This window comes from Bufo gargarizans, chromosome 1 (assembly GCF_014858855.1).
Source record: "Bufo gargarizans isolate SCDJY-AF-19 chromosome 1, ASM1485885v1, whole genome shotgun sequence".
Taxonomy (NCBI): domain Eukaryota; kingdom Metazoa; phylum Chordata; class Amphibia; order Anura; family Bufonidae; genus Bufo; species Bufo gargarizans.
In genome coordinates this window covers 120,127,603-120,154,483 of record NC_058080.1, presented here as the reverse complement: position 1 = coordinate 120,154,483, position 26,881 = coordinate 120,127,603, and the positions used below count along the sequence as shown (strand labels likewise).

The 26,881-nt window shown below is 46.2% G+C and overlaps 1 protein-coding gene and 1 long non-coding RNA gene across 2 annotated transcripts; one reads left to right on the top strand and one right to left on the bottom strand.

Moving 5' to 3' along the window:
* On the bottom strand, window positions 1-26,617 carry LOC122933893. Its single transcript, XR_006388588.1, has 3 exons — window positions 26,574-26,617; window positions 593-846; window positions 1-181 (listed from the first exon to the last, which is right to left on the bottom strand). It is a non-coding gene; the product is annotated as an uncharacterized LOC122933893 (long non-coding RNA).
* Window positions 25,453-26,431, top strand: LOC122933827 (putative claudin-24). The gene has a single exon (XM_044288925.1). The coding sequence runs from the start codon at window positions 25,510-25,512 to the stop codon at window positions 26,170-26,172; it is 663 nt and encodes a 220-aa protein (XP_044144860.1). The 5' UTR covers window positions 25,453-25,509; the 3' UTR covers window positions 26,173-26,431.
* Window positions 26,618-26,881: the final 264 nt, after the last annotated feature.

Sequence of the window (26,881 nt, the reverse complement as noted above, 5' to 3'; positions counted from 1 at the left end):
TCCTGGTTGACCTTACTATGCCTCTCCTCCAGCTGATGCACCTTCTTTTCGACATGGCGCAGCTGCTGATTCAACTGCATTTGCTACTCCCTAATCTTTTTTTATGTTTTTTATCTCCAACATTGCTTCTTCATCCTCGTCCTGCAGCTGGATTATTATTATTTTTTCAATTTACGGAGAACTGTTAGGATAAAAAAAAATTTGAATTACTTTCAATTAAGATTCTGAGGCAATTAGTGCATTGTGTGGAGTATTTGTTAAAGCACTGACGATTTACATTACAATTTTTTTTATGATATTTATGATGATTATATAGTTGGTTAGTGATAGTTCAGTATAGTATATTGTTATCTAGTTGGTTAGTTTGTGCTAGTACAGTAGAGTATAATTGTATTTAGTTGGTTAGTTTATTACAGTTATGTAGAGTAAAATGTGATTTATTGGTTAGTAAATGGATTTATGTAGACTACAGAGTTAGTGTATAGTGTTATTTTCTATTACTGTAGTGTGCTTCTTTCCCTTCATTTCTGGCCCTTTGTTTCTGTACACTTTATGCATATACAGAATTATATTGCTGTGTGCACATATTTACCCTCCTGACGGGGGCTGGTGATGACCTCTTCCTCTTCTTCCTCATCAGGAACTGGGGGGGATGCGGTTGGTAAGAGGGACCAGCCTCTTCGGCTTCCACCTCCACATTTTCTCCAACAGGTGGTGGTGTAGCATCAGCATGCTGGGAGGGTCCAGCCTGCTCTCCCTCATCCACCTCCTCCTCCTCTGCAGACACCACCACAACCTTCATTACTTCGGAGGCAGTCCAGCGGCGCACAGTGGGAACTGGAACCCCTGTAATTACACAATGTTCCGAATTTAGAGAAATAACTCAGAACTCATAACAAATGCAAACTCACCCCTTCATGACTGGGCCACTTTTCACCTTTCTGCCCAGGCCATTTTTAGCAAATCTGACATGTCACTTTATGTGGTAGTAACTTTAAAATGCCATTGGGAGAAAAACAGAACTGGATCGCACATCCATAATGCTATGCTTTGATCTAATTAAACTCGCTTCTCAGCGCCATATTGAAGTGTACAGCCCCCGATACTGCATGCTGTGCAAGAGGCTTTAGTGTACATTTTGATCAAAAGGTATAAGCCCACTCACCAAGCCAAGGTCGCCTCTTTGAGTGGGACCTACTCTGATAAAAAGGCGCAGCGCAATGTGGTGACAAAGCGGCACTGCCCTAGTAGGTGGTGGGAACCAGGAGTCAAACAGCAACCCTGCTGTCTGACAATGCCACCCATGGCACTGGGTCCCACCAACCCACCAGTACAGCACCATAAAAACAAAGGCCACCACACAGTACTGCACCATGTGAACAGTTGTCTAACACAACATGTCCATTGCTATCAGGAGCTACAGGTCAATGACCACTTTATGCAGACTTCTGTGATTAAAACCACCTGTGCTGAATGGGAGGAGTGCTGATACCAGTAGTGAAGAAGAAAATAGTCCAATAACATGCCAGTGGGAGAAAAACAGAACTGGATCGCAAATCCACAATGTTACTTTAAAACACTTTTACTTATCCAGGCAATTCTGAGATAGTTTTCTCGTCACATACTGTATTTCATGTAGTAATTCCCCTTTTCTTCCCATACCCTGCCCCTCCCTCCTCTACCCTCCCTTTCCTCCCCTTTCCATCCCTCCCCCCCTTTTCCCTTTTCTTATTCTCTTTTTTCCCAGTAACATATCTATAATTCTATATTTACATATATGGGTTACCCATAAGGCTATTTGCCCTCTATATCTGATTCTATATTTGACAAGTGGACAACTGACATCCCGCATTAATGTTTTATTTACTAAAAGTGGCAGTTTTCTTGATGATGACTAATCTGATGCAGCCTACGTATATTTATAATGTCCACACTCGGATGCTATTCCTGGGAAAGCAGGGTCCGCTGTTGGAACGCAAACCCGGCCAATTCCGCACACGTGGCGCATCCTGGCGTCCCGGATGTCACGTGAGGCCCGATCACATGACCGGAATGAGTTCCGGTCTGTACACTTTAGAAATACGGCGTACACGCTTGAACGCCACATATCCAGCGCCCTGCCGATTACCCCGCATGCGCCGCCTGTACAAGCACGGTCCCGGCGACTGAGCCGGGTGTCAGTTACACTACTTAGAGGCGGGGTTAGGGCAGGGGCGTTACAGCCCGGAGTGAGGGAAGGGCTACCCCCTTGACTGCTAGGGTGACTTCAGGAGCTGGAGACAAGGATTTTATAAGTCATTTTTTCATGAATATCCATCCCAGGAAAGCGGCACAAGAATGCATTGAAACACAATGAGGATAATCTATAAGGTACTGGTAATAGTTTATTAAGTGAAATCCTGGTGAAAGGTTTGCTTTATTCCATAAAGGGCATAAATTACCTAACAATCCCCAAATTTTTTGAACATGGTTTAAAACATCCAGTGTGTGTATACGATCACGTATGATGTTGTATCGATCAGGAAGTGTAAGGGTTACGCCCGCTTCACAGACATTGACAGACCAAACTCCCCTTTTAATGCCCCGCAAACAGTCCATTTGCCCTACTGCAAACTTCCCATTTGCACAAGGTTGGATACCAAGCTAGCCATGTCCTGTTGATGTCATTGAAGGTTTCTTCCTCCACCCAGCCACGTACAACACCAAGGGTCCCCGAAAGGTGAATTGATTTTTCGAACGGGGAGATGGTTAAAAAACGCTGCCTCCCTCTCCTTTTTTTTAATCCACTCCACGGTCATTGCTTCTTCGCCGTGCAATTTACTGTCACACCCGATATGAGTGGTATTTTCTGTAGTACTATTCTCATCAGTTTAATCCCTGTTACGTGACGTCCCCAATCTGGGGTCCATTTATTAAATTGATTTTTCGAACGGGGAGATGGTTAGAAAACACTGGCTCCCTCCCCTTTGTTTGAATCCACGCCACGGTCACTGGGTCTGCACCGTGCAATTTACTGTCCGATATGAGTGGTATTTTCTGTAGTACTATTCTCATCAGTTTAATCCCTGTTACGTCCCATATCAGGGATTGCCTTTTGTGAAAAAAAAATTAGGCAGGGTACCTTCGACTGCCTTCACAGTGACAGACCAAACTCTGACATACCAAACTGAATTGATTTTAGGAACCGGGAGATGGAAAAAGCAGCTTGGTCGGTCCTCTTACTTCCAAGTTGGGGCACTGCGTGTGCACAGAGCAATGTGCTGTGACACCCTAAATTAGTGGTGTCTTAACTAGTTCTATTCCTATCAGTTTAATCCCTGTTATGTCCCCTATCCGGGGACGTGTGTCAAATTGATTAATCATTGTCGAATTAACGACATCCTGATATAATTTTGTTCTGAGCTCTGTACTTGCTTTGTATTGGAATTGATGGGGATTTTTTAAATTGTCTGCATTATTTCTAATAAACTAGAGGCCAGAAAGATTAGGCATGTACACATGGCCGAAAAATCAGGTATTGTTGCAGCCGCTGCTGTAGCAGCGGCCGGAAAAATTGATGTTTTCAGGCAGAAAGGTGACTAAAACATTGCGGCTTGAACCCTAGTTGGTGGCGGAGCATTCACGAAAGTCATCCAGTATGCAGACATTAAATACAGCAGCGTGGGGACCATTTTGAGGCCAAGGCATGTCATCAGGCCTTTTGTTAGTCAAACGTATCCCCCACTGTCAGTCCCTTCGGGATCCATGCCTCACTCATCTTAATGAAGGTGAGGTAATCAACACTTTTTTGACCGAGGCGACTTCTTTTGTCAGTGACAATGCCTCCTGCTGCACTGAAGGTCCTTTCTGACAGGACACTTGATGCGGGGCAGGCCAGAAGTTCTATCGCAAACTGGGATAGTTTAGGCCACAGGTCAAGCCTGCACACCCAGTAGTCAATGGGTTCATCGCTCCTCAGAGTGTTGATATCTGCAGTTAAGGCGAGGTAGTCTGCTACCTGTCGGTCGAGTCGTTCTCTAAGGCTGGATCCCGAAGGGCTGTGGCGATGTGTAGGACTGAAAAAGCTCTGCATGTCCTCCATCAACAACACGTCTGTAAAGCATCCTGTCCTTGCCGCCGTGGTCGTGGTAGGAGGAGGATTACTTTCACCTCTTCCCCTGTTAGATTCCCGTTGTGCTGTGACATCCCCCTTATAAGCTGTGTAAAGCATATTTTTTAGTTTGGTTTTGAACTGCTGCATCCTTTCTGACTTTCGGTAATTTGGTAACATTTCCGCCGCTTTCTGCTTATACTGGGGGTCTAGTAGCGTGGCCACCCAGTACAGGTCGTTCTCCTTCATCCTTTTTATATGAGGGTCCCTCAACAGACATGACAGCATGAAAGACCCCATTTGCACAAGGTTGGATGCTGAGCTACTCATTTCCCGTTCCTCGTCCTCACTGATGTCATTGACGGTCTGTCCTTCCCCCCAGCCACGTACAACACCATGGGTCCCAGATAGGTGACAACAACGAGCACCCTGGGATGCCTGCTGTGGTTGGTCTTCCTCCTCCTCAAAGCCACGTTCCTCCTCTGACTCCTCTTCCTCATGCTCCTCTTCCAGCGTTGCCGCAGGTCCGGCAAGCAATGATAAGGCTGTTTCTGGTGGTGATGGTGACCACAACTCTTCCTCTTCACGCTCATCTACAGCCTGATCCAGCACTCTTCGCAGGGCGCACTCCAGGAAGAAAACAAATGGGATCAGGTCGCTGATGGTGCCTTCGGTGCGACTGACTAGGTTTGTCACCTCCTCAAAAGGATGCATGAGCCTACAGTCATTGCGCATGAGCGGCCAGTAACGTGGCAAAAAAAATCCCAGCTCCGCAGAGGCTGTCCTAGCACCCCGGTCATATAAATACTCGGCTTTTTCTTGTTGGAGCAGGAGGTCGAACATTAGGAGTTTTGAATTCGAACGTGTCGGGCTGTCGTAAATCATGTGCCTCACTGGCACGTTGTTTCGGCGCTGAATGTCTGAAAAGTGCGCCATGGCCGTGTAGGAACGCCTGAAATGGCCACACACCTTCCTGGCCTGCTTGAGGACATCCTGTAAGCCTGGGTACTTAGACACAAAGCGTTGTACGACGAGATTCAACACATGTGCCACAACTTGCCCAAATTCAATGCCGCCAACAATTTGCTTCCATTGTCACACACCACTTTGCCGATCTCCAGTTGGTGCGGGGTCAGCCACTGATCCACCTGTGCGTTCAGGACGGACAGGAGTGCTGGTCCGGTGTGGCTCTCTGCTTTCAGGCAAGTCAACCCTAAGACAGCGTGACACTGTCGTATCCGGGATGTGGAATAGCCCCTGGGGAGCAAGGGGGATTCAGTTGATGTGCAGCCAGACGCCGCAGCAGAAGAGGACTCAGCCAAGGAGGTTATCGAAGAGGATGGAGTAGGAGGAGTAGAGGAGGTGGCAGTAGGCCTGCCTGCAAGTCGTGGCGGTGTCACCAACTCCTCTGCAGAGTCACGCATTCCATGCTTGGCAGCTGTCAGCAGGTTGACCAAATGCGCAGTGTAGGTGATATACCTGCCCTGACCGTGCTTTGCAGACCAGGTATCAGTGGTCAGATGGACCCTTGCCCCAACACTGTATGCCAGAGATGTCATGATTTCCTTTTCAATCATTGAGTAGGGGTTTGGGATTGCCTTTTTTGAAAAAGAAATGTGTCCGGGTACCTTCCACTGTGGTGTCCCAATAGCGACACATTTTTTGAAGGCCTCAGACTCCACCAGCTGGTATGGTAAAAGCTGGCGGGCTAAGAGTTCCGTCAAGCCAGCTGTCAGACGCCGGGCAAGGGGGTGACTCTGTGACATTGGCTTCTTACGCTCAAACATTTCCTTTACAGACACCTGACTGTGGGCAGATGAGATGGAACTGCTGAAGGTGAGAGGCGGAGTGACGGGTGGTTGAGAGGGGGCAAGGAGGACAGCAGTGGTTGACGTGGCTGAAGATGCTGGACCAGGAGGAGGATGGTGGCTTTGAGCTTGAGTGCTGCTTCTACTCGTCATCATGTGTTGATCCCACAGGCGTTTGTGATGTGAGATCATGTGCCTTCGCAAAGCAGTTGTACCTAGGTGGGTGTTGGATTTCCCACGACTCAGTTTCTTTTGGCACAGGTTGCAAATGCCTCAATATTTACTACATGTAATGTGGCTAATTTAGCCTTTTGTTGGCACCGAATACTTCTGTATTGGAATGCATTGGCTGTATGAGTAATACAGTGAGTATTACTCATACAGCTTCCTGCCTGTGAGATCCAGGGGGCTGGATCTCACAGGCTCGTCACCGGAAGGCAGTGCGATGCCTTCCTTAGGCATTGCACTGCCTTCCATGCCATTGTGTCCCCCCTACAGCCGCATGGGGACCCGATGGCACCGCCGATGGCACCAGGTGGCGGTGATCGGAAATACACATGTCGTACTGGTACATCATGTGTCCTTAAGTACCAGGACAACATGCCGTACCGGTACGTCATTTGTCCTGAAGAGGTTAATGATGTAATATCGCAAAACAATGGTTTATTAAGCACACTTTTTTTTTTTTTTACGGTGTTCATCTGAAGGGTTAGGTCATGTGATACATAAGGATAAGGACGTGGTGATACATAATGTGTCTACTTTTCTTTTTTTTGCCTATTTTTTCCAATTTTTATTTAACTTTATTTTGGGAAAAGGTATTTTTTGGGGTGACTTGAATTTTTTTGGGGGAAAGCTTTATTTTTATAACTATTTTTTTCAGTTTAGTTTTTGTCCCTCTCTGGGACTTCAACTTTTGGGGGTCTATACTCCTTTACAATGCATTACTATACTTCTGTATTCTAATGCATTGGCTGTAAGTGTATTACCGCTGTAATACAGGGGGCTTGATCTCACAGGCCCTCCTGGAAGGCAAACACGATGCATAAGAAAGGAATTGGACTACCTTCCCAGCCATGGATGGACACCCCGCACATGTTTGAATCTCAAACAATCCACGGTCAGCGCTGACCATGGCCGTGCAGGGGTTAATGCTCTGGCATCTGTGATTTCACAAATCCCGGCGCATACAGCAGGGGTCCGTCTATCAGTGACTGCTGGACCACTGACCCCGATCGGGCGGGCGCAGCTCCTGAACCCGCCCTATCACCATGCAGTACATTTACGTCACTGGGCTTTAAGTCATGTCCAGATCTGAAATACATGTACGTCATCAGGCATTAAAGAGTTAAGTGGGGGATGTATTTAATGTAATGATGTATAGGGCCTTTTGCTGGAATACAGAATGATTATTACAGTTTATGCATATATTCACACACATATATATATATTTCTGTGTGTGTAAAACGCACAAAACAAACCAGTTACATCATACATCTGTACCTCGCTGCGTGTATAAATATATATATATATATATATATATATACAGTACAGGCCAAAAGTTTGGACACACCTTCTCATTCAAAGAGTTTTCTTTCTTTTCATGACTATGAAAATTGTAGATTCACACTGAAGGCATCAAAACTATGAATTAACACATGTGGGATTATATACATAACAAAAAAGTGCAAAACAACTGAAAATATGTAATATTCAAGGTTCTTCAAAGTAGCCACCTTTTGCTTTGATTAATGCTTTGCACACTCTTGGCATTCTTGTCATGGTCTTACCTTCTGCTGTTCTCCTTCGTTTGACATGTGCTGGCGGCCATCTTGGTTTCTGGGTTTCTTGTAGCCTCCCACCCTGCGGCTTCTCCTTCCCACTGGGAGGAGCTGGATGCCTAGCTCATATATATAGGAGGTCTGTGGCTTCAGTTCCTTGCTTGGTCCTCCTGTGTGCACATGCTTCTAAGACTGCTGCTGCTTCTGGTTCCTGATCCTGGCCTCGTCTGACTACCCCGCTGGTTCCTGATCCTGGCTTCGTCTGACTACCCTTCTGGTTCCTGATCCTGGCTTCGTCTGACTACCCCTCTGGTTCCTGACCTCTGGCTTCGCAAGACCCTGCTCCGGTTTAGCCATCCGTTTGGACTTTTGCTTACAGCTTGATTTGCAATAAAGCCTTCTTATTTCCACGTATCTCTTGTTGTACGTCTGGTTCATGGTTCCTTGACATTAGGACCAAGCCATGAATTCTGACGGTACAGGGCCATCCTCGCTACCTACGCTGGTTGCCAGACTTGATCAGCAGGATCACCTGTTGGGTCGGTTCGCTGTGGCGTTGCAAACCCTGCTTGAACGCACGGCTCATTTCGCTTCCGTTGCCGATGGTTCGGTTGTCGCTCCTGGGCCCGCTCCTACTGCCGCTCCGGTTGTTGCGCCAGAGTCTACCCCGACACCTGTTGCTGCGCCTGCGGTGTCTCGGGGTATGACCGGTTCTGCCCCCCTTCCACAGCGCTTTGGGGGAGAGCCAACTCAGTGCCGAGGTTTTCTTAACCAGGTGGGCATTTATTTCGAGTTGCTGCCACATGCCTTTCCTACTGAGAGATCAAAGGTGGGCTTCTTGATCTCGCTGCTCTCGGACAAGGCCTTGGCCTGGGCCAGCCCTTTATGGGAGAACAACAATCTGGTGGTTGCCGAGTTTTCCGGTTTTGTTGCTTCTCTTCGGAAGGTATTCGATGTGCCGGCTCGTGCTGCCTCTGCTGCGAAGCTCCTTATGTCCATCAGACAGGGTTCACGATCCGTAGCTGAATACGCCATTGAGTTTCGTACCCTGGCAGCAGAGGTGGGCTGGAATAATGAGGCTCTGGTCGCTGCTTTCTCTCATGGTCTCTCGGATGCCTTGAAGGATGAGGTTGCAGCTAAGGACCTACCAGTGGAGCTCGAGTCTCTTATTTCTTTCCTGATTTTGATTGACACCAGACTCAGGGAGAGACCTTCCTTTAAGGAGAGCCTGCAGGAGGTCTTCTAACAGATTGGCGCCTACGTTTGCTGTCCCACCCGTGCCTCCCTCTCCTCCCACGCCTCCTGGGGATGACTTGTCTGGGGGTGAACCCATGCAGCTGGGGTTTGCTCGCCTGTCCGAGGGGGAGAGGGTACTCCGCGAGGGCCGATGCATGTACTGTGGTCTCGGTGGGCATTTTCGGTTGGCATGTCCGAACCGTCCGGGAAACGCTCGCACCTGAGATCCTGTCGGGGGCAGATCTTGGGTGGAGTCTCCTCGTCCCCGGTTTCCCGTGTTGACAAACCACTGATCACTGTTGTCCCCTCCTGGGTCGGGGGCTCGGTGACGACCCAGGCGTTGGTGGACTCTGGTGCTGGTGGTTTGTTCATTGATAGTGTGTTCGCTGCCGCCAATTCCATTCCTCTGCAGCCTCGAGGTTCCCCACTGGCTCTTGAGGCGATAGACGGCAGACTCCTTCTGCCGCCACACGTGACTCATGAGACCCTTCCAGTGGGGATAGCCATTGGTGCCGTTCACAGAGAGTCGGTCTGTCTCCAGGTTATTTCGTCTCCACACTACTCGGTGGTCTTGGGGTACCCCTGGCTCCAGAAGCATAATCCGACTTTCGATTGGAGATCGGCCGAGATCCTCTCGTGGTCACCGCAGTGTGGGGCTAGTTGCATCCATGGGCCTGTCAAGTTGCTGTGTACTTCCTCGGACTCTCTGTTCCCTCCTGAATACGAAGAGTACCGGGATGTATTCGATAAGGTGCGCGCGGTTGCCCTACCTCCGCACCGCCCATACGATTGTGCCATAGAGTTACAATCTGGTGCCGTTCCTCCTCGTGGCAAGGTCTATCCACTGTCGGTAGCGGAGAATGAGGCCATGGAGGAGTACGTGAGGGAGGCGCTTTCACGCGGACACATCCGCAAATCCTCGTCCCCGGCAGGGGCTGGATTTTTCTTTGTGAAAAAGAAGGGCGGTGAGTTGAGGCCTTGCATCGATTACAGGGGTCTCAATCGCATCACGATCAAGAACGCTTACCCGATACCCTTGATTTCCGAGCTGTTCGATCGCCTCAAAGGGGCCACGGTCTTTACCAAACTCGACCTGAGGGCGGCATATAACCTGGTAAGGATCAAGGCGGGCGATGAGTGGAAGACCGCGTTTAACACCAGGACCGGTCATTATGAATCCTTGGTTATGCCCTTTGGGTTGTGCAATGCGCCCGCAGTCTTCCAGGAATTCATCAACGATGTTTTCCGTGACCTGTTGCAGCAGTGTGTGGTGGTCTATTTGGATGACATCTTGGTATATTCTGAATCCATGGAGGCCCACATTATGGATGTCAGACGAGTGTTGCAACGGTTACGAGAGAACAGGCTGTTCGGTAAGCTTGAGAAATGCGAATTTCACCGATCCCAGGTAACCTTAGGTTACATCATTTCCGCTGAGGGGTTCTCCATGGATCCTGAGAAGGTTTCGGCTGTCTTACAGTGGCCCCAGCCCAGTGGTCTTCGTGCCCTGCAGCGCTTTTTGGGCTTCGCCAATTATTATCGGAAGTTCATCAGGGACTTTTCTATGCTAGCCAAGCCTCTCACGGATCTGACCAGGAAGGGCAGTAATTTCCAGGTCTGGCCGCTCGAGGCCATCCGAGCTTTTGAGGCTCTAAAGTCCGCCTTTGTGTCGGCTCCGATTCTGTCGCATCCCAACCCTGGGTTGCCCTTTGTCCTCGAGGTGGACGCGTCTGAGACGGGAGTAGGCGCCCTTCTGTCTCAGCGTAGAACACCAGAGGGTCCTCTGCTTCCTTGTGGGTTTTACTCCTGGAAACTGTCTTCCGCGGAGTGCAACTATCAGATTGGTGACAGGGAGTTATTGGCCATCGTGCAGGCCCTTAAAGAATGGAGGCACTTGCTCGAGGGTTCGGTGGTTCCGGTTCTCATCCTGACGGACCACAAGAATCTGACCTACCTTTCTGAGGCCAAGAGATTGACACCACGTCAGGCCAGATGGGCTCTGTTCTTGTCACGTTTTAATTACGTGGTCTCCTACCTACCCGGTTCCAAGAACATCAGAGCAGATGCCTTATCACGGCAGTACTCCGAGCTGTCCAGGGAGGAGTCGATTCCGACTTCGGTCATACCTCCGAATCAGATCCTGGCCGCCATTCGCACCAGCCTGACCTCTCCCCTGGGTGAGCAGATTTTGGCGGCTCAATCTGGTGCTCCCTCTGGGAGACCCAACGGCAGATGTTTTGTGCCTGAGGAGTTGCGCACTCGGTTGTTGCGAACCTACCATAACTCCAAGGCCGCGGGGCATCCTGGAAAGAATCAGCTGTCCTGGGCTGTTTCACGTCTGTTCTGGTGGCCTTCTCTACGTTCCGACATCGCCGCATATGTAGCGGCATGCTCCGTTTGTGCCCAGAGTAAGTCCCCTCGGCACCTTCCGTTGGGCCTTTTGCAACCCATAGCCACCGGGGAGCGCCCATGGTCACACCTGGGGATGGATTTCATTGTGGACCTCCCTGCATCCCGAGGCCATACGGTCATTCTCATGATTGTGGATCGGTTTTCCAAAATGTGCCACTGTGTTCCTCTCAAGAAGTTACCCTCTGCACAAGAGTTGGCCACGATTTTCGCCAGGGAGGTCTTCCGGTTGCACGGTTTGCCCAAGGAGATTGTGTCGGATCGGGGGAGTCAGTTTGTGTCCAGGTTCTGGCGCGCCTTTTGCTCCCAGTTGGGGATTCATCTCTCTTTCTCCTCGGCCTACCACCCTCAGTCCAATGGGGCCGCAGAACGATCCAATCAGGCCTTGGAGCAATTCCTTCGTTGCTATGTCTCCGATCACCAAGACAATTGGGTTGACCTCCTGCCTTGGGCTGAGTTTGCCAGGAACACAGCGGTGAACTCTTCCTCTGGGACGTCTCCCTTCATGGCCAATTATGGGTTCCAACCTGCCGTGTTACCGGAGGTATTCTCTCCCCAGGATATTCCGGCTGTGGAGGATCACCTTTCCGTCCTACGTGCTTCTTGGGTACAGATCCAGAGGTCCCTTGAGGTCTCTGCGCAGCGCCAGAGACTCCAGGCTGATCGCAGACGAGCGCCCGCTCCTTCCTACCAGGTCGGAGACCGTGTATGGTTGTCCACCCGCAACCTCAACCTTCGAGTGCCCACTCCCAAGCTGGCGCCTCGCTTTGTTGGTCCCTTCCGAGTGCTTCGCAGGGTAAACCCGGTAGCCTATGCCCTTGCGCTTCCTCCTGGCATGCGGATCTCCAACGTGTTTCATGTCTCCCTGTTGAAGCCATTGGTGTGTAATCGTTTCACTTCCTCGGTTCCTCGGCCTCGTCCGGTCCAAGTGGGCAATCGTGAGGAGTATGAGGTGAGCAATATCCTGGACTCACGCCTGGTCCGCGGTCGGTTGCAGTTTTTGGTCCATTGGCGTGGTTATGGTCCAGAGGAGCGTTCCTGGGTTCCCTCCGCAGATGTCCATGCTCCTGCCTTGCTCCGAGCCTTCCACGCACGCTTCCCTCAGAAACCGTTCCTTACTCCGCGGAGGACGGGCCCTTGAGGGGGAGGTACTGTCATGGTCTTACCTTCTGCTGTTCTCCTTCGTTTGACATGTGCTGGCGGCCATCTTGGTTTCTGGGTTTCTTGTAGCCTCCCACCCTGCGGCTTCTCCTTCCCACTGGGAGGAGCTGGATGCCTAGCTCATATATATAGGAGGTCTGTGGCTTCAGTTCCTTGCTTGGTCCTCCTGTGTGCACATGCTTCTAAGACTGCTGCTGCTTCTGGTTCCTGATCCTGGCCTCGTCTGACTACCCCGCTGGTTCCTGATCCTGGCTTCGTCTGACTACCCTTCTGGTTCCTGATCCTGGCTTCGTCTGACTACCCCTCTGGTTCCTGACCTCTGGCTTCGCAAGACCCTGCTCCGGTTTAGCCATCCGTTTGGACTTTTGCTTACAGCTTGATTTGCAATAAAGCCTTCTTATTTCCACGTATCTCTTGTTGTACGTCTGGTTCATGGTTCCTTGACAATTCTGTTGATGAGCTTCAAGAGGTAGTCACCTGAAATGGTTTTCACTTCACAGGTGTGCCCTGTCAGTGGGATTTCTTGCCTTATAAATGGGGTTGAGACTATCGGTTGCATTGTGGAGAAGTCAGGTGGATACACAGCTGATAGTCCTACTGAATAGACTGTTAGAATTTGTATTATGACAAGAAAAAAGCAGCTAAGTAAAGAAAAACGAGTGGCCATCATTACTTTAAGAAATGAAGGTCAGTCAGTCTGAAAACTTGGGAAAACTTTGAAAGTGTCCCCAAGTGCAGTCACAAAAACCATCAAGCGCTACAAAGAAACTGGCTCACATGCAGACCGCCCCAGGAAAGGAAGACCAAGAGTCACCTCTGCTGCGGAGGATAAGTTCATCCGAGTCACCAGCCTCAGAAATCGCATGTTAACAGCAGCTCAGATTAGAGACCAGGTCAATGCCACACAGAGTTCTAGCAGCAGACACATCTCTAGAACAACTGTTAAGAGGAGACTGTGTGAATCAGGCCTTCATGGTAGAATATCTGCTAGGAAACCACTGCTAAGGACAGGCAACAAGCAGAAGAGACTTGTTTGGGCTAAAGAACACAAGGAATGGACATTAGACCAGTAGAAATCTGTGCTTTGGTCTGATGAGTCCAAATTTGAGATCTTTGGTTCCAACCACCGTGTCTTTGTGCGACGCAGAAAAGGTGAACGGATGGACTCTACATGCCTGGTTCCCACCACGAAGCATGAAGGAGGAGGTGTGATGGTGTGGGGGTGCTTTGCTGGTGACACTGTTGGGGATTTATTCAAAATTGAAGGCATACTGAACCAGCATGGCTACCACGGCATCTTGCAGCGGCATGCTATTCCATCCGGTTTGCGTTTAGTTGGACCATCATTTATTTTTCAACAGGACAATGACCCCAAACATACCTCCAGGCTGTGTAAGGGCTATTTGACCATAAAGGAGAGTGATGGGGTGCTGGCCTCCACAGTCACCAGACCTGAACCCAATCGAGATGGTTTGGTGTGAGCTGGACCGCAGAGTGAAGGCAAAAGGGCCAACAAGTGCTAAGCATCTCTGGGAACTCCTTCAAGACTGTTGGAAGACCATTTCAGGTGACTACCTCTTGAAGCTCATCAAGAGAATGCCAAGAGTGTGCAAAGCAATAATCAAAGCAAAAGGTGGCTACTTTGAAGAACATAGAATATGACACATTTTCAGTTGTTTCACATTTTTTTGTTATGTATATAATTCCACATGTGTTAATTCATAGTTTTGATGCCTTCAGTGTGAATCTACAATTTTCATAGTCATGAAAATAAAGAAAACTCTTTGAATGAGAAGGTGTGTCCAAACTTTTGGTCTGTACTGTATATATAAACAAAAAACAAAGTGGCAGCACCGTCGCTGGTGTAGACCAAAGGGTGCAGCTGGCCCAATATGGATATAAGCCAATCCAAATAGATAAAAAATGTAAAAAAAAGGCAGCACTCCAGAAGGTAAAAATGCAAAAAAGTACTTTATTTACCCAAAAAGGACATGCAACGGTTCGGCTCTATACAGGAGCCTTCCTCAAGCAATGTGTACAGACAAAATGCTGAGTATATATAGCATTGTGCTAAATCATATCAATTTACAAAACATATGTGTTCAATTCATAACAATTAAAAACCAATTTGATAAAAAATACAATACATATACATGACAATAAAGTGTAACACAGACAATCAATAATTCATGATCATATCATAAATATCCAAATGGCAAAGTGTACTCATGATTCTATAGTGTATAGAAACTCATCGGAGTATTGTGCGCAGTACTGGAGGCCATATCTCCAGAAGGATATAGATACTCTAGAGAGAGTTCAGAGAAGAGCTACTAAACTAGTACATGGATTGCAGGATAAAACTTACCAGGAAAGGTTAAAAGACCTTAATATGTATAGCTTGGAAGAAAGAAGAGACCGAGGGGATATGATAGAAACTTTTAAATACATAAAGGGAATCAACTCGGTAAAGGAGGAGAGCATATTTAAAAGAAGAAAAACTACCACAAGAGGACACAGTTTTAAATTAGAGGGGCAAAGGTTTAAAAGTAATATAAGGAAGTATTACTTTACTGAGAGGGTAGTGGATGCATGGAATAGCCTTCCTGCAGAAGTGGTAGCTGCAAATACAGTGAAGGAGTTTAAGCATGCATGGGATAGGCATAAGGCCATCCTTCATATAAGATAGGGCCGGGGCTATTCATAGGATTCAGATATATTGGGCAGACTAGATGGGCCAAATGGTTCTTATCTGCCGACACATTCTATGTTTCTATGTTTCTATGTTTCTATGTTTCTCATACATAAATCCATAACTGCTATTCATATCATTAACAGTGCCAGCTGTGATCCATAATAAAGTGCCTGGTGCTTACTATATGGTATTGCAGACGGAGGGTGAAGGAGGAGACAGAGTGTGAATGGCTGCCATTCATGGTAACTCGTGCGATTGGGCGTGCCTGAAGCGCAACTGCGCATGTTTGAATGACGTGTACATCATACTTCCCGGTTTCGGTATAATCATAATGCCGCGGCTGCATACTGCAGCCCTGATGTCCAATCTGCCATTCTTAATGTGGGAATGGTGCCTTTACTGACAAGCGCAAGCGTAGATGGCAGCATAGTCCGGTGCGCACAGGATCAAGGTGGTAATTGCACATATTCGTGCCATATAACTACATGAGTGGCTAAGCGGGGTCGGATGAGGGCTACCACAACCTAAGATGTGGAGCCTCCATCCGTGACCTCAGACCAACTGCCCATCTGCACGTTAGTGCAGGGTCGCACTGTGTCCATGATCAAAGCCCACCTATCACCACCATTTTAAGAGGGTTCTTCTCACAACCACCTGCCATGTGAATACCGGACTGTAACTGCAAAAAATACCAAATATAAACAAAAGTTAAATAAATCAAAGATCCTCTGCACATAACAGTGCGCCGTTCACAAATGCAGCCTCAGATTTCCTCACTCCATACTCTGTGGCATACCATCTATAATGAAAGTAGTGAAAAATAGAAAAATTTTAAATAATTAAAAACATGAAAATTCATAAAGAACATGTATTTTGTCCAGTACAAACAATCACAGAATATACACAGGTGCGGTCGACATCACAATATGCAGTAAAAAGGCAAGCCACAGCCCTAGCCAACCCCAATTTTGTAGTCTACATTCAGACCATGCGGTTTAAGGGAATTCAGTGTATGGATCCACTTCAACTCCCTTTTTTTTAACAAATTAGTTCTGTTACCACCTCTCCTAGGCATTGGTATAAAATCGATGATACAACACTTCAGATCCTTTTCTGTGTGTTTAAAGTCGACAAAATGTTTTGACACTGGCAGGTCAAGCCATTTTTTCCTTATGCTTAGCCGGTGATTATTAAGACGTGACTTAAAGTCAGTGGTTGTCTCACATACGTTAATCAAATTGCACGGACACATGAATGCATAAATAATATAGCTGGAATCGCAGGTCAGATAATGTTGTATCTGATATGCGATCCCAGTTTGAGGATGCACAAAGTTTCTACCTTTTAGGATATATTTACAATTAACACATGATAGGCATGGGAAACGTCTAACACTGCCTGTTGTCAGTGTCGTCTTTCTAGTCGTTTTCAGTGTGCCTACATCAGCCTTGACCAACTGGTCTTTAATGCTCTTGGATCTGCGATAGGACATTAACGCTGGGTTCAGACCTGAGCGTTCTGAAACGAGCGCTCTGTATGCGCGATTGTACGGGCGTTTACAATCGCGCATACAGAGATAGGGGTGCTATCTATGTGCGGGAACGCGTGACAAACGCCCCAAAAAAAGCTCAAGCACTTGTTTGAGCGTCGGGCGTTTTACAGCGCGATCGTACGCACTGTAAAACGCCCAGGTGAGAACCATTCCCATAGGGAATCATTGGTTCTTGCCTGTTGTGCGTTTTACAGCGCGTAGGAACGCGCTGTAAAACGCTCAGGTGTGAACCCAGCGTTAGGGCGGAGAGTGAAATTCCTCAATTGTATTATTGCAACCCCCCAGTATGTTCCAATGACGACGAATGATGTTCCCTATCTCTGTACTCTGTTCAGAGTGCGTCGAAATGAAAGGAATCCTGACCACTTTAGTTTGTTGTAGTTTCCTTTTAAGAGTATCCTCCCTATTTAGTCTCCTAGCCATTTCTTTTTTCTCATAAAGTAATTTGGATGGATAACCCCACTTCTTGAACTTATTTATCAGTATATCCAAAGTGTTATCAAACACCTCCGGATCTGAGACTATGCGTCTAGCCCTTAAAAACTGAGAATAAGGTAGGGATCTGACCATAGACCTAGGGCGATTGCTACTGTATGTCAAGAGTGTGTTCCTGTCAGTCGGCTTGGTAAACAGTCGAGCCTGCAAGCTGCCATCCGCCAGGATGACACGTGTGTCCAAAAACTGCATTTTAGTGTGGGAGTGCACTAAAGTAAATTGAAGTGCACTGTCGATTCCAAGTAACTTGAAGTGCACTGTTGATTCCAAGTAAATTGAAGTGCACTGTTGATTCCAAGTAAATTGAAGTGCACTGTTGATTCCAAGTAAATTGAAGGGCACTGTGGAGCAGCTTTGTGACTTCCATAGATTCCTTAATGGAATCGACAGTGCACTTCAATTTACTTTAGTGCATTCCCATTATATTATTTTTTATTTTTCTATTTTTCCCTACTTTCATTATAGATGGTATGCCACGGAGTATGGAGTGAGGAAATCTGAGGCTGCATTTGTGAACGGCGCGCTGTTTTAATGTGCAGAGGATGTTTGATTTATTTAACTTTTGTTTATATTTGGTATTTTTGCAGTTACAGTCCGGTATTCACATGGCAGGTGGTTGTGAGGAGAACCCTCTTAAAATGGTGGTGATAGGTGGGCTTTGATCATGGACACAGTGCGACCCTGCACTAACGTGCAGATGGGCAGTTGGTCTGAGGTCACGGATGGAGGCTCCACTTCTTAGGTTGTGGTAGCCCTCATCCGACCCCGCTTAGCCACTCATGTAGTTATATGGCACGAATATGTGCAATTACCACCTTGATCCTGTGCGCACCGGACTATGCTGCCATCTACGCTTGCGCTTGTCAGTAAAGGCACCATTCCCACATTAAGAATGGCAGATTGGACATCAGGGCTGCAGTACGCAGCCGCGGCATTATGAATATACCGAAACCCGGAAGTATGAAGTACACGTCATTCAGACATGCGCAGTTGCTCTTCAGGCACGCCCAATCGCACGAGTTACCATGAATGGCAGCCATTCACGCTCTGTCTTCTTCTTCACCCTCCATCTGCAATACGATCTAGTAAGCAGCAGGCACTATATATATATATATGTGTTCTATATTTATATATCGTATTTTTTGACCTTTAAGATGCACTGGCCCATAAAACGCACCTAGGTTTTAGAGGAGGACAATAGAAAAAAAATATTTTTTATTAGACCTCACTTCAGATCAGCAATCAGACCCCCAATATTAATCAGACCTCAGCTCACGGCCCCAATCAGACCCCCAATGTTAATAAGACCCTCAATCAGACCTCAGATCAGACTCCAATGTTAATAAGACCCCAATCAGATCTCAGATCAGAGCCCAATATAAAGAAGACCCTCCCATTTAGACTTCAGATGAGACCCCATGTCTCATATCAGCCCCCTGCTATATCTCATAACCCCCAGCCATATTTCTTTGCCCCCAGCCAACTTTGATCAGTCCCAAACCATGTTTCAGCAGCCCCTAGCCATGTTTCAGCAGCCCCTAGCCATGTTTGATCAGTCCCCAGCCATGTTTCAGCAGTCCCCAGCCATGTTTCAGCAGTCCCAGCCATGTTTTAGCAGCCCCCAACCATGTTTCAGCAGCCCCGAACCATGTTTGATAAGCCCCTAGCCATGTCTCAGCAGCCCCCAACCATGTTTAATCAGCCCCCAGCCATGTCTCAGCAGCTCCCAGCAATGTCTCAGCAGCCCCCAACCATGTTTCAGCAGCCCCTAGCCATGTTTCGGCAGCCCCCAGCCATGTTTCGGCAGCCCCCAGCGTCAGATCACAAAATAAATAAACCACTTACCTCTGCTGCTCTTGGACGTGGCCGCTCCTCACTGCCTGCGCTCTGACTTCCTCCTCCATCATCTGAGCTGTGAACCGGCGCGCACAGCGTGAGGTCACAGAGCACCCTCACGCCACTGCACAGCCGACAGCCGAGGACCAGGAAGCGTTGAGCACAGAGCCTTCGCTGCTTATTGGCCCATCGGAACTAATGAGCGCTTCCATAATTGGTATTCACCCGATAAGACTCAGGGCATTTTCCCCCCACAGTGCGTCTTATGGGGCGGAAAAAAAAAGGTATATACTTATATTATTTATATATATATGTGTGTGTGTGTGTGTGTATGTATGTATGTGTGTATATATATACATATATATATATATATATATATATATAAATATATATATATATATATATATTTATTAGCAGAAGGACCCGGTTTTGCACGGGTATATTTAATCGCTTTCATTTAATGTTTGTGTGTGTCGTTAAAAGATATCGACAGTATCCCCTTGACAGTGACCTCTACAGCACCTGCCCCTTAACACTGATCTTAGGTTACAGTCCACTTAACTGTGACCTCCACAATTCCTGGCCCCCTTATCAGAGACCTCAACAGCGACTGCCCCTTTAACAGTGACTGCCACAGTACCATGCTCCCTTAACAGTGACATCCACTGTACCCCACTCTCTTAACAGTGACCTCACAGTCCCCTGCTGCCCCATTAATAGTGGCCTCCACAGTCCCCTGCTCTCTTAACAGTGACCTCCACAGTGCCCACCCCTTTAACAGTGACCTCCACAGAGCTCCGTTCCCTTAAAATGTGTCCTCCACAACACTCCACCCCCTTAACAGTGACCTCTACAGCACCCCGCCCCTTAACACTGACCTCCATAGCAGACCGTCCCCTTAACCGTGACCTCCACCATTCCCTGCCTCCTTAACAGAGACCTCCACAGCCCTTGCCCCCTTAACAGTGATTTCCACAGCAGCCCGCCCTTTTAACAGTGACCTCCACAGTGGTCGCCCTTTTATTAGTGACTTCCACAGTACCCCATCTCCTTAACAGTAATTTCCACAACACCCTGCCCCCTTAACAATGGCCTCTACATCAATCTGACCCTTAACACTGTATTCCATAGCGGTCCCCTGAACTGTGACCTCCACAGCAGCCTGTCCCCTTAACTGTGACCTCCACAGCACTCTGCTACCTTAATAATGTAATCCACAGCGCCCTGCTCCTTTAAAGCTGACCTACAGCAGTGAAGAAAAATGGCTGGGTTGTTATGGAAACCTGGTGTAAAACTGTGTGTATCTGGAGACTAAGGGCCTGCGAGCGTCTATTGGCTTTTCCAGCAACATAATTCATTTTTTACTTGACCTACTATTTTAGTATGGACATAACAGAATGCCACACAAAATGTGGGAAGTACCCTTCAACCTATAATATGAGCTCTTGCTATTGAAAGTCTGGCCTAAATTAGTGTGAAACTGTCATATCTCACAGCTGCTCACTAGAACAGTGAACATAAGAGTGTTCAGTGCAACCCCTTCCTTCAGACCACTGTCAATAATCAGCTCGATGTAAGGCAATAGTGCTTTAGTTGCTGAAATCCAGTAACTTAGAACTTCATTCACTACACACACAGAAATTTCAATGGTATTAAATGACATATGGTTTAACAGCTTAGATTTAACACCTACCTGAAATCTGCCATACATGTACTGCAGATGTCGGATCTTTAACCTGACAGCAGTGCTTGTGATTGGAGACCACTCCAATCACAGATATTTAACAAACTTCTGATATGTCACAGGCTTCCTGTTAATCCATGCACCCCACAATCGACCATCATATTTTACCTCTTAGGGTCCATTCACACGTCCGTAGTGTACTGCGGATCCGCAATACACCCGGCCGGCACCCCCATAGAACTGTCTATTCTTGTCCGACAAGAATAGGACATGTTCTATTTTCTTTCCGGAACCGCGGACCGGAAGATCGGGGGCGCGATCTGGAAATGCGAATGCGGACAGCACACTGTGTGCTGTCCGCATCCATTCCTGCCCCGTAGAGAATAAATGGGTCCGCACCCGTTCCTCAATTTGCAGGATGGATGTGGACCCATTCTACAGACGTGTGAAAGGACCCTTAGACTCTGGTTTTATTGTGACAGATTTACTAATCCAAAGATTTAAACAGTGTATACATAGACTAGAAAGCCAAAAGGTGTGCCTTTACACTGTTAAGTTTGCTTATTAGTTGGCTTAGGAAGGTTCCCGTCCCAGCCTCTCACTGATGTGATTGCCTGTAGTCACGTTCCCATGCTTTCTACACAAACAGCACACTCTCTCGGTCTAAGTCTCCACTTGGCCTACGTCCAGACCAACAGTTTACCCTCCATATTAAGGGTAAAACCTCTCATCCCAAAAATTCGGATTTTCCTTCCTCCCTGTCGCATTGCCAGTTCTCAGTGACACATCCCAGAAGCTTTTCTATTGTACATATCTTGTATTGTTGAGTAAATTGCAGTTTCATGTGTGTAGTTTTATTTGTATACATCTGTTGGGCCTAATAATAGGCTAATTATGTTGAAATACTATATATTTTATCCCAGTCCCTCCTTTGTTTTCATCCCCTGTATTCCTTATATTGTATCATTGCTGGTCACAAACCAGTATGTACCAGCTCTAAAGTGGATTTACTTGTATGTAGCTTTAAAGGGGTTTTGCACTTTGTTTAAACTGATGATCCATCCTCTGGATAGATCATCAGCTTCTGATCGGCAGGGGTCCGACACCCGGGACCCCCGTCGGTCAGCTGTTTGGGAAGGCAGCGGCACTCCAGAAGCGCCGCGGCCTTCTCACTATTTACCGCAGGCCCAGTGATGTCACGACTAGTATCACTGGCCTGGGCGGGGCTAAGCTCCATTCAAGTGAACAGAGCTTAGCCCCGCCCAGGCCAGTTATACTAGTCATGATGTCACTGGGCCTGCGGTAAACAGTGAGAAAGCCGCTGCGCTGCTGGAGTGCCACTGCCTTCTCAAACAGCTGATCAGTGGGGGTCCCGGGTGTCGGACCCCTGCTGATCAGAAGCTGATGATCTATCCAGAGGATGGATCATCAGTTTAAACACAGTGGAGAACCCCTTTAAAGATGTTGTTCCATGGATTTGAATCCCCCTTTTACTCACTTCTTTGTGTATCTGGAGGATTTTCTTTCCTTTCTGTGTGGAAAAAATAGTTGTAAATGCATGTCAACATGGCAGATTTTGCTTTTGGAAAGATCCATTGCAAAATCAGTAGCACTAATTCAAGGCTGACCTTTGGATACATCACTTCTTGGTCAGTGGGGATCTAATTCCCAGCACCCCTGCCGATCAGCTGATTGAAGAGGCCACAGCCTCTTCCTAAGCCAATAATGTCACATGCATCAGTCATGTGACCTAGGTGAAGCCCAGTCCCATTCAAGTGAACAGGGCTTAGCTGCAATACCAAGCACAGCACTATTCAGTGGATGGCGCCCCAACCTCCTCAACCAGACCCCCACCTATGCTGAGGATAGGTCATCAATATCAGAATCTTGTAAAACCCCTTTAAAGGACATCGGTTAGCAGATTTTTATCTATGAAACTGACTGACCTGTTGCATGTGCATTGACCTGCAGCTGAAGGCATCTGTGTTTTTCCCATTTGTCTATGTTCATATGTCCCCACATTGCTGAAAGAAAATCATAAACAGTAGAGGCTTTTATTGGGTGCTCGTCCCTCGGCAGTCCCTTCCACTAGTGTTGAGCGAATTGAAGTTTACGAAGTGGACTTCAATCCATCTTTTGGGCCACATCTGCACCCGAAATATGTCTAATATAGGCGTATTACAGCTTAACAAATGCCCCCCATAACTTTTCCCAGCTGTGTTGCACAGCTTCTACTTGGATTCCCCTTTTGTCCAGTGACAAACAGTTTTCTTGTATTCTTACAACTAGATATATTCTCAATAATGTAGGATAATTCTAATTAATTTGATTCTACACTTGGGGATATTTTAGCAAGGTTTCATTTCAATAATTTGATAAAATAGCCTAGCACAATAACGTTTGTGGATTTTTATTAAGTCTAAAATTTTTGTAGAGAAGGAAATAGAACAACCATCTCCTCCAGCCAAGTTCAGCATTAATTGTTTTCTGAAACAGGCATAGAAAATTGCAAATCAGACGGGTCTAACCGTTGTGCAGCAATTTAGGCATATTTCAGATTGATAAATGACCCCCTAATTTTAAGTAAACTGGTTTGTTACATATGAAAAGACCCATATTTTTCATCCTGAATATCCAGGACCATTATCCAAAAATACAATTAATTTGTTCTTAGCCTACTATTTTTAGTCTACAGGACACATTATGCTTTGTGTGATGACTACTTTTCAGGATGCAAAGTGTCCTTGTATTCATATTAATAAATAAGTGGTTGGCTCACACCTAGTGGCTATGATGGGTTCTACTATCTCACAATTGGGTGCCCTGCCCCAAAATGAGGTAATAGGAAAGCGATTGAAAAAAAGGTGAGTGAGCACTCACAACATTTGGACCATAAGGATATATTTATTGGTAATTGCAGGAATAACCTGTATAATAAAAACCTTCTAAAAATGCATATAACAAACAAATAAAATACAATTGGTACCAAGAATTAAAACATAAAAAATAAAAATACTGGTGTTGGGGTGATGCCCCTATACCCACAATATTAAATAGCATAATGTGCAGTGATAATATGTGGCGTTCAGAAATGTCTCTTTGAGCAACCAATTTGTTGTACTAAAAACTCTGTTCATACGTTGAATACCGCAAACCGCAAGACAGAAAAAATGTCCTGTAGATGTGTATATAAATCACCTCAACGGATGCAGGCGAATAATATGCAAGAGGACAATGGTGAAAAGTCCTTCCGGAATTTACTTGTTATTTATTCAGCTGTTTGACAATGCCGCCAAGGTAAGTAAGATGATAGTTCCAGGTTCCTACCTGTCTCCTGTTAAGCCGTTCCCCTGAGACGTATAGTTCGTTGCATGAGTAGCGAGCGGTGCCGGCAGCACTCAGCGTCTCGCGTCGCTCGCCTCGAGTGAATGACGTTGCGTTGTCGCGGGATTATGCAAACAGGAATGATACCTTATCGGCGGCGTCTGTTGCTGTGAACTGTATCGGTGGTTTAGCTGAAAGTCTTTATCGCATGGCCATGCAATATTTCAGTAGATGTCCGGTTGATTAGGTGGGCGCTTATCCTTCCTTGACTGGTAAAGGAAGGATAAGCGCCCACCTAATCAACCGGACATCTACTGAAATATTGCATGGCCATGCGATAAAGACTTTCAGCTAAACCACCGATACAGTTCACCGCAACAGACGCCGCCGATAAGGTATCATTCCTGTTTGCATAATCCCGCGACAACGCAACGTCATTCACTCGAGGCGAGCGACGCGAGACGCTGAGTGCTGCCGGCACCGCTCGCTACTCATGCAACGAACTATACGTCTCAGGGGAACGGCTTAACAGGAGACAGGTAGGAACCTGGAACTATCATCTTACTTACCTTGGCGGCAGTGTCAAACAGCTGAATAAACAACAAGTAAATTCCGGAAGGACTTTTCACCATTGTCCTCTTGCATATTATTCGCCTGCATCCGTTGAGGTGATTTATATACACATCTACAGGACATTTTTTCTGTCTTGCGGTTTGCTGTATTCAACGTATGAACAGAGTTTTTAGTACAACAAATTGGTTGCTCAAAGAGACATTTCTGAACGCCACATATTATCACTGCACATTACGCTATTTAATATTGTGGGTATAGGGGCATCACCCCAACACCAGTATTTTTATTTTTTATGTTTTAATTCTTGGTACCAATTGTATTTTATTTGTTTGTTATATGCATTTTTAGAAGGTTTTTATTATACAGGTTATTCCTGCAATTACCAATAAATATATCCTTATGGTCCAAATGTTGTGAGTGCTCACTCACCTTTTTTTCAATCGCTGTCCTTGTATTCAGTCCGCTAGTACAAATGAGCCCTTTGCCTTTGAAAGTTGGTTTATAAATAGTGTTAAGCTCATCTGTCATATCTCATAGCTGTTCACTTTAATTCAGAGTTCAAAATAGCAACAACCATAAGAGTGTTCAGTGCAAACCCCTCCTTGAAATCATTGTCATCAATGATGACATCACTCCAGAGTCTGTCCGTAAGGCAATAGTGCTGAATTGGCTGAAATCCAACAACTGTAACTGAGAACTTCATTCACTAAACATAGGCAGAAATTGCAATGGAATTAAATGACATACAACAGCTCATATTTAATGCCACTAACTTCAATACCAGCACACCACTAAGATCTGGATCACTGTCGTTAGCACATCAAGCTTCTTCTATCATCCTATTTTTCCTGGTAGACTAAACTTAATGGCTGTAACCCACAGGCTAAAGCTGCAATGTGGTGCAATGTTTTTTGCATTGCTGGGATGTGTTCTTACTTGTGTTAGCACTTTTGTGCCTCTCTGGAAAAACCTGAACTTAGATCTGAACGAAATGGAAATCTGGAACACTGGACTTTGGCAGACGTGTGTAGTGCAAGATGAAGGCGGCATGCAGTGCAAAGATTTTGATTCCTTTTTGGCATTACCATTCCCACTCCAGATGGCAAGGATACTGATGTTTCTCTCGGATGGTTTAGGAATTATTGGTCTTATTGTTTCTACCATGTGTTTGGAATGTCTGAAGACTGGAGAACAAAACAACAAAAAGAAACTAGCACTTCTTGGTGGGATTTTACTTTTGATCTCGGGTATCACTGCTTTAATTCCAGTTTCTTGGATAGCTTATGACACAGTTCAGGAATTTTGGGATGAGACAGTCCCAGAAATTGTTCCCCGATGGGAGTTTGGAGAAGCTATGTTTATGTGCTGGTTTGGCTCTTTTTTCCTAATATTTGGGGGCTCACTCTTGTTTTGCTCAATGCCATCTACAAAAGAACAACCAAGTGTTAAGTACCTGGATGAAAATATCCCTATATCATTGTATCAACCGACTTTTGAACAAAGCAGATGTCCCGATCTGGTCATCTAAACACCATAGAACTCAGAAAACTTCTGGAAACTAGAACTTTATATTTAAAAGAACTTCTTGCAAACCCAGTGAGGACAGCATGACAGACACACTACATATTTACATGGTTATTTTATGTGGACCTGTATTCATTTTAATGTATTTCATTTTTTTTGTTAGATACATATTATACATTTGCATCATTTTTGTGTTCTATGTGGGTTATGGTAACAATGTTATTTACTTACTACATGCTCGTTAGTATACCTTCAAGCTATGCCCAAATGTTAGCAGCTATCTTTCCCTTTTGTAAATGAATTAACATGTACTATTACTACATACTATGTAAATGTTTGTCAGTCATAAAATATTATGGGAGATTACATAACCAAAATCAAACTGGAAACAAATGAATACAATACCTTTACCAGTCGTCTTGTACTGCCGTCTTCATGCATTGCTGTCTGTTAGGTCTCTCGTTGATTTTGCAATATTCATTACATATATATGTTTTCCACCACTTGAACAGCTTAGTGAGAAATACGTGTCAATGCCTTTCTTTGTTTTTAGTAAGCAGGTCCCTAACACTTAAATCAGTCGCTTCAGATTGTGCAGAATATTTCATGACACATACCACAAAATAGGTGTGTGTGTTCTTCACATTAATCACATGCTGACAAGTTTGGTTAGCATCAGCCATTCAGCTCTAAAATCTTATGTTCTAGCACAT

What these genes read in the sequence shown, in the direction of transcription:
- LOC122933827 (XM_044288925.1), top strand. Translation starts at nt 25,510, where the DNA reads ATGGCTGTAACCCACAGGCTAAAGCTGCAATGTGGTGCAATGTTTTTT.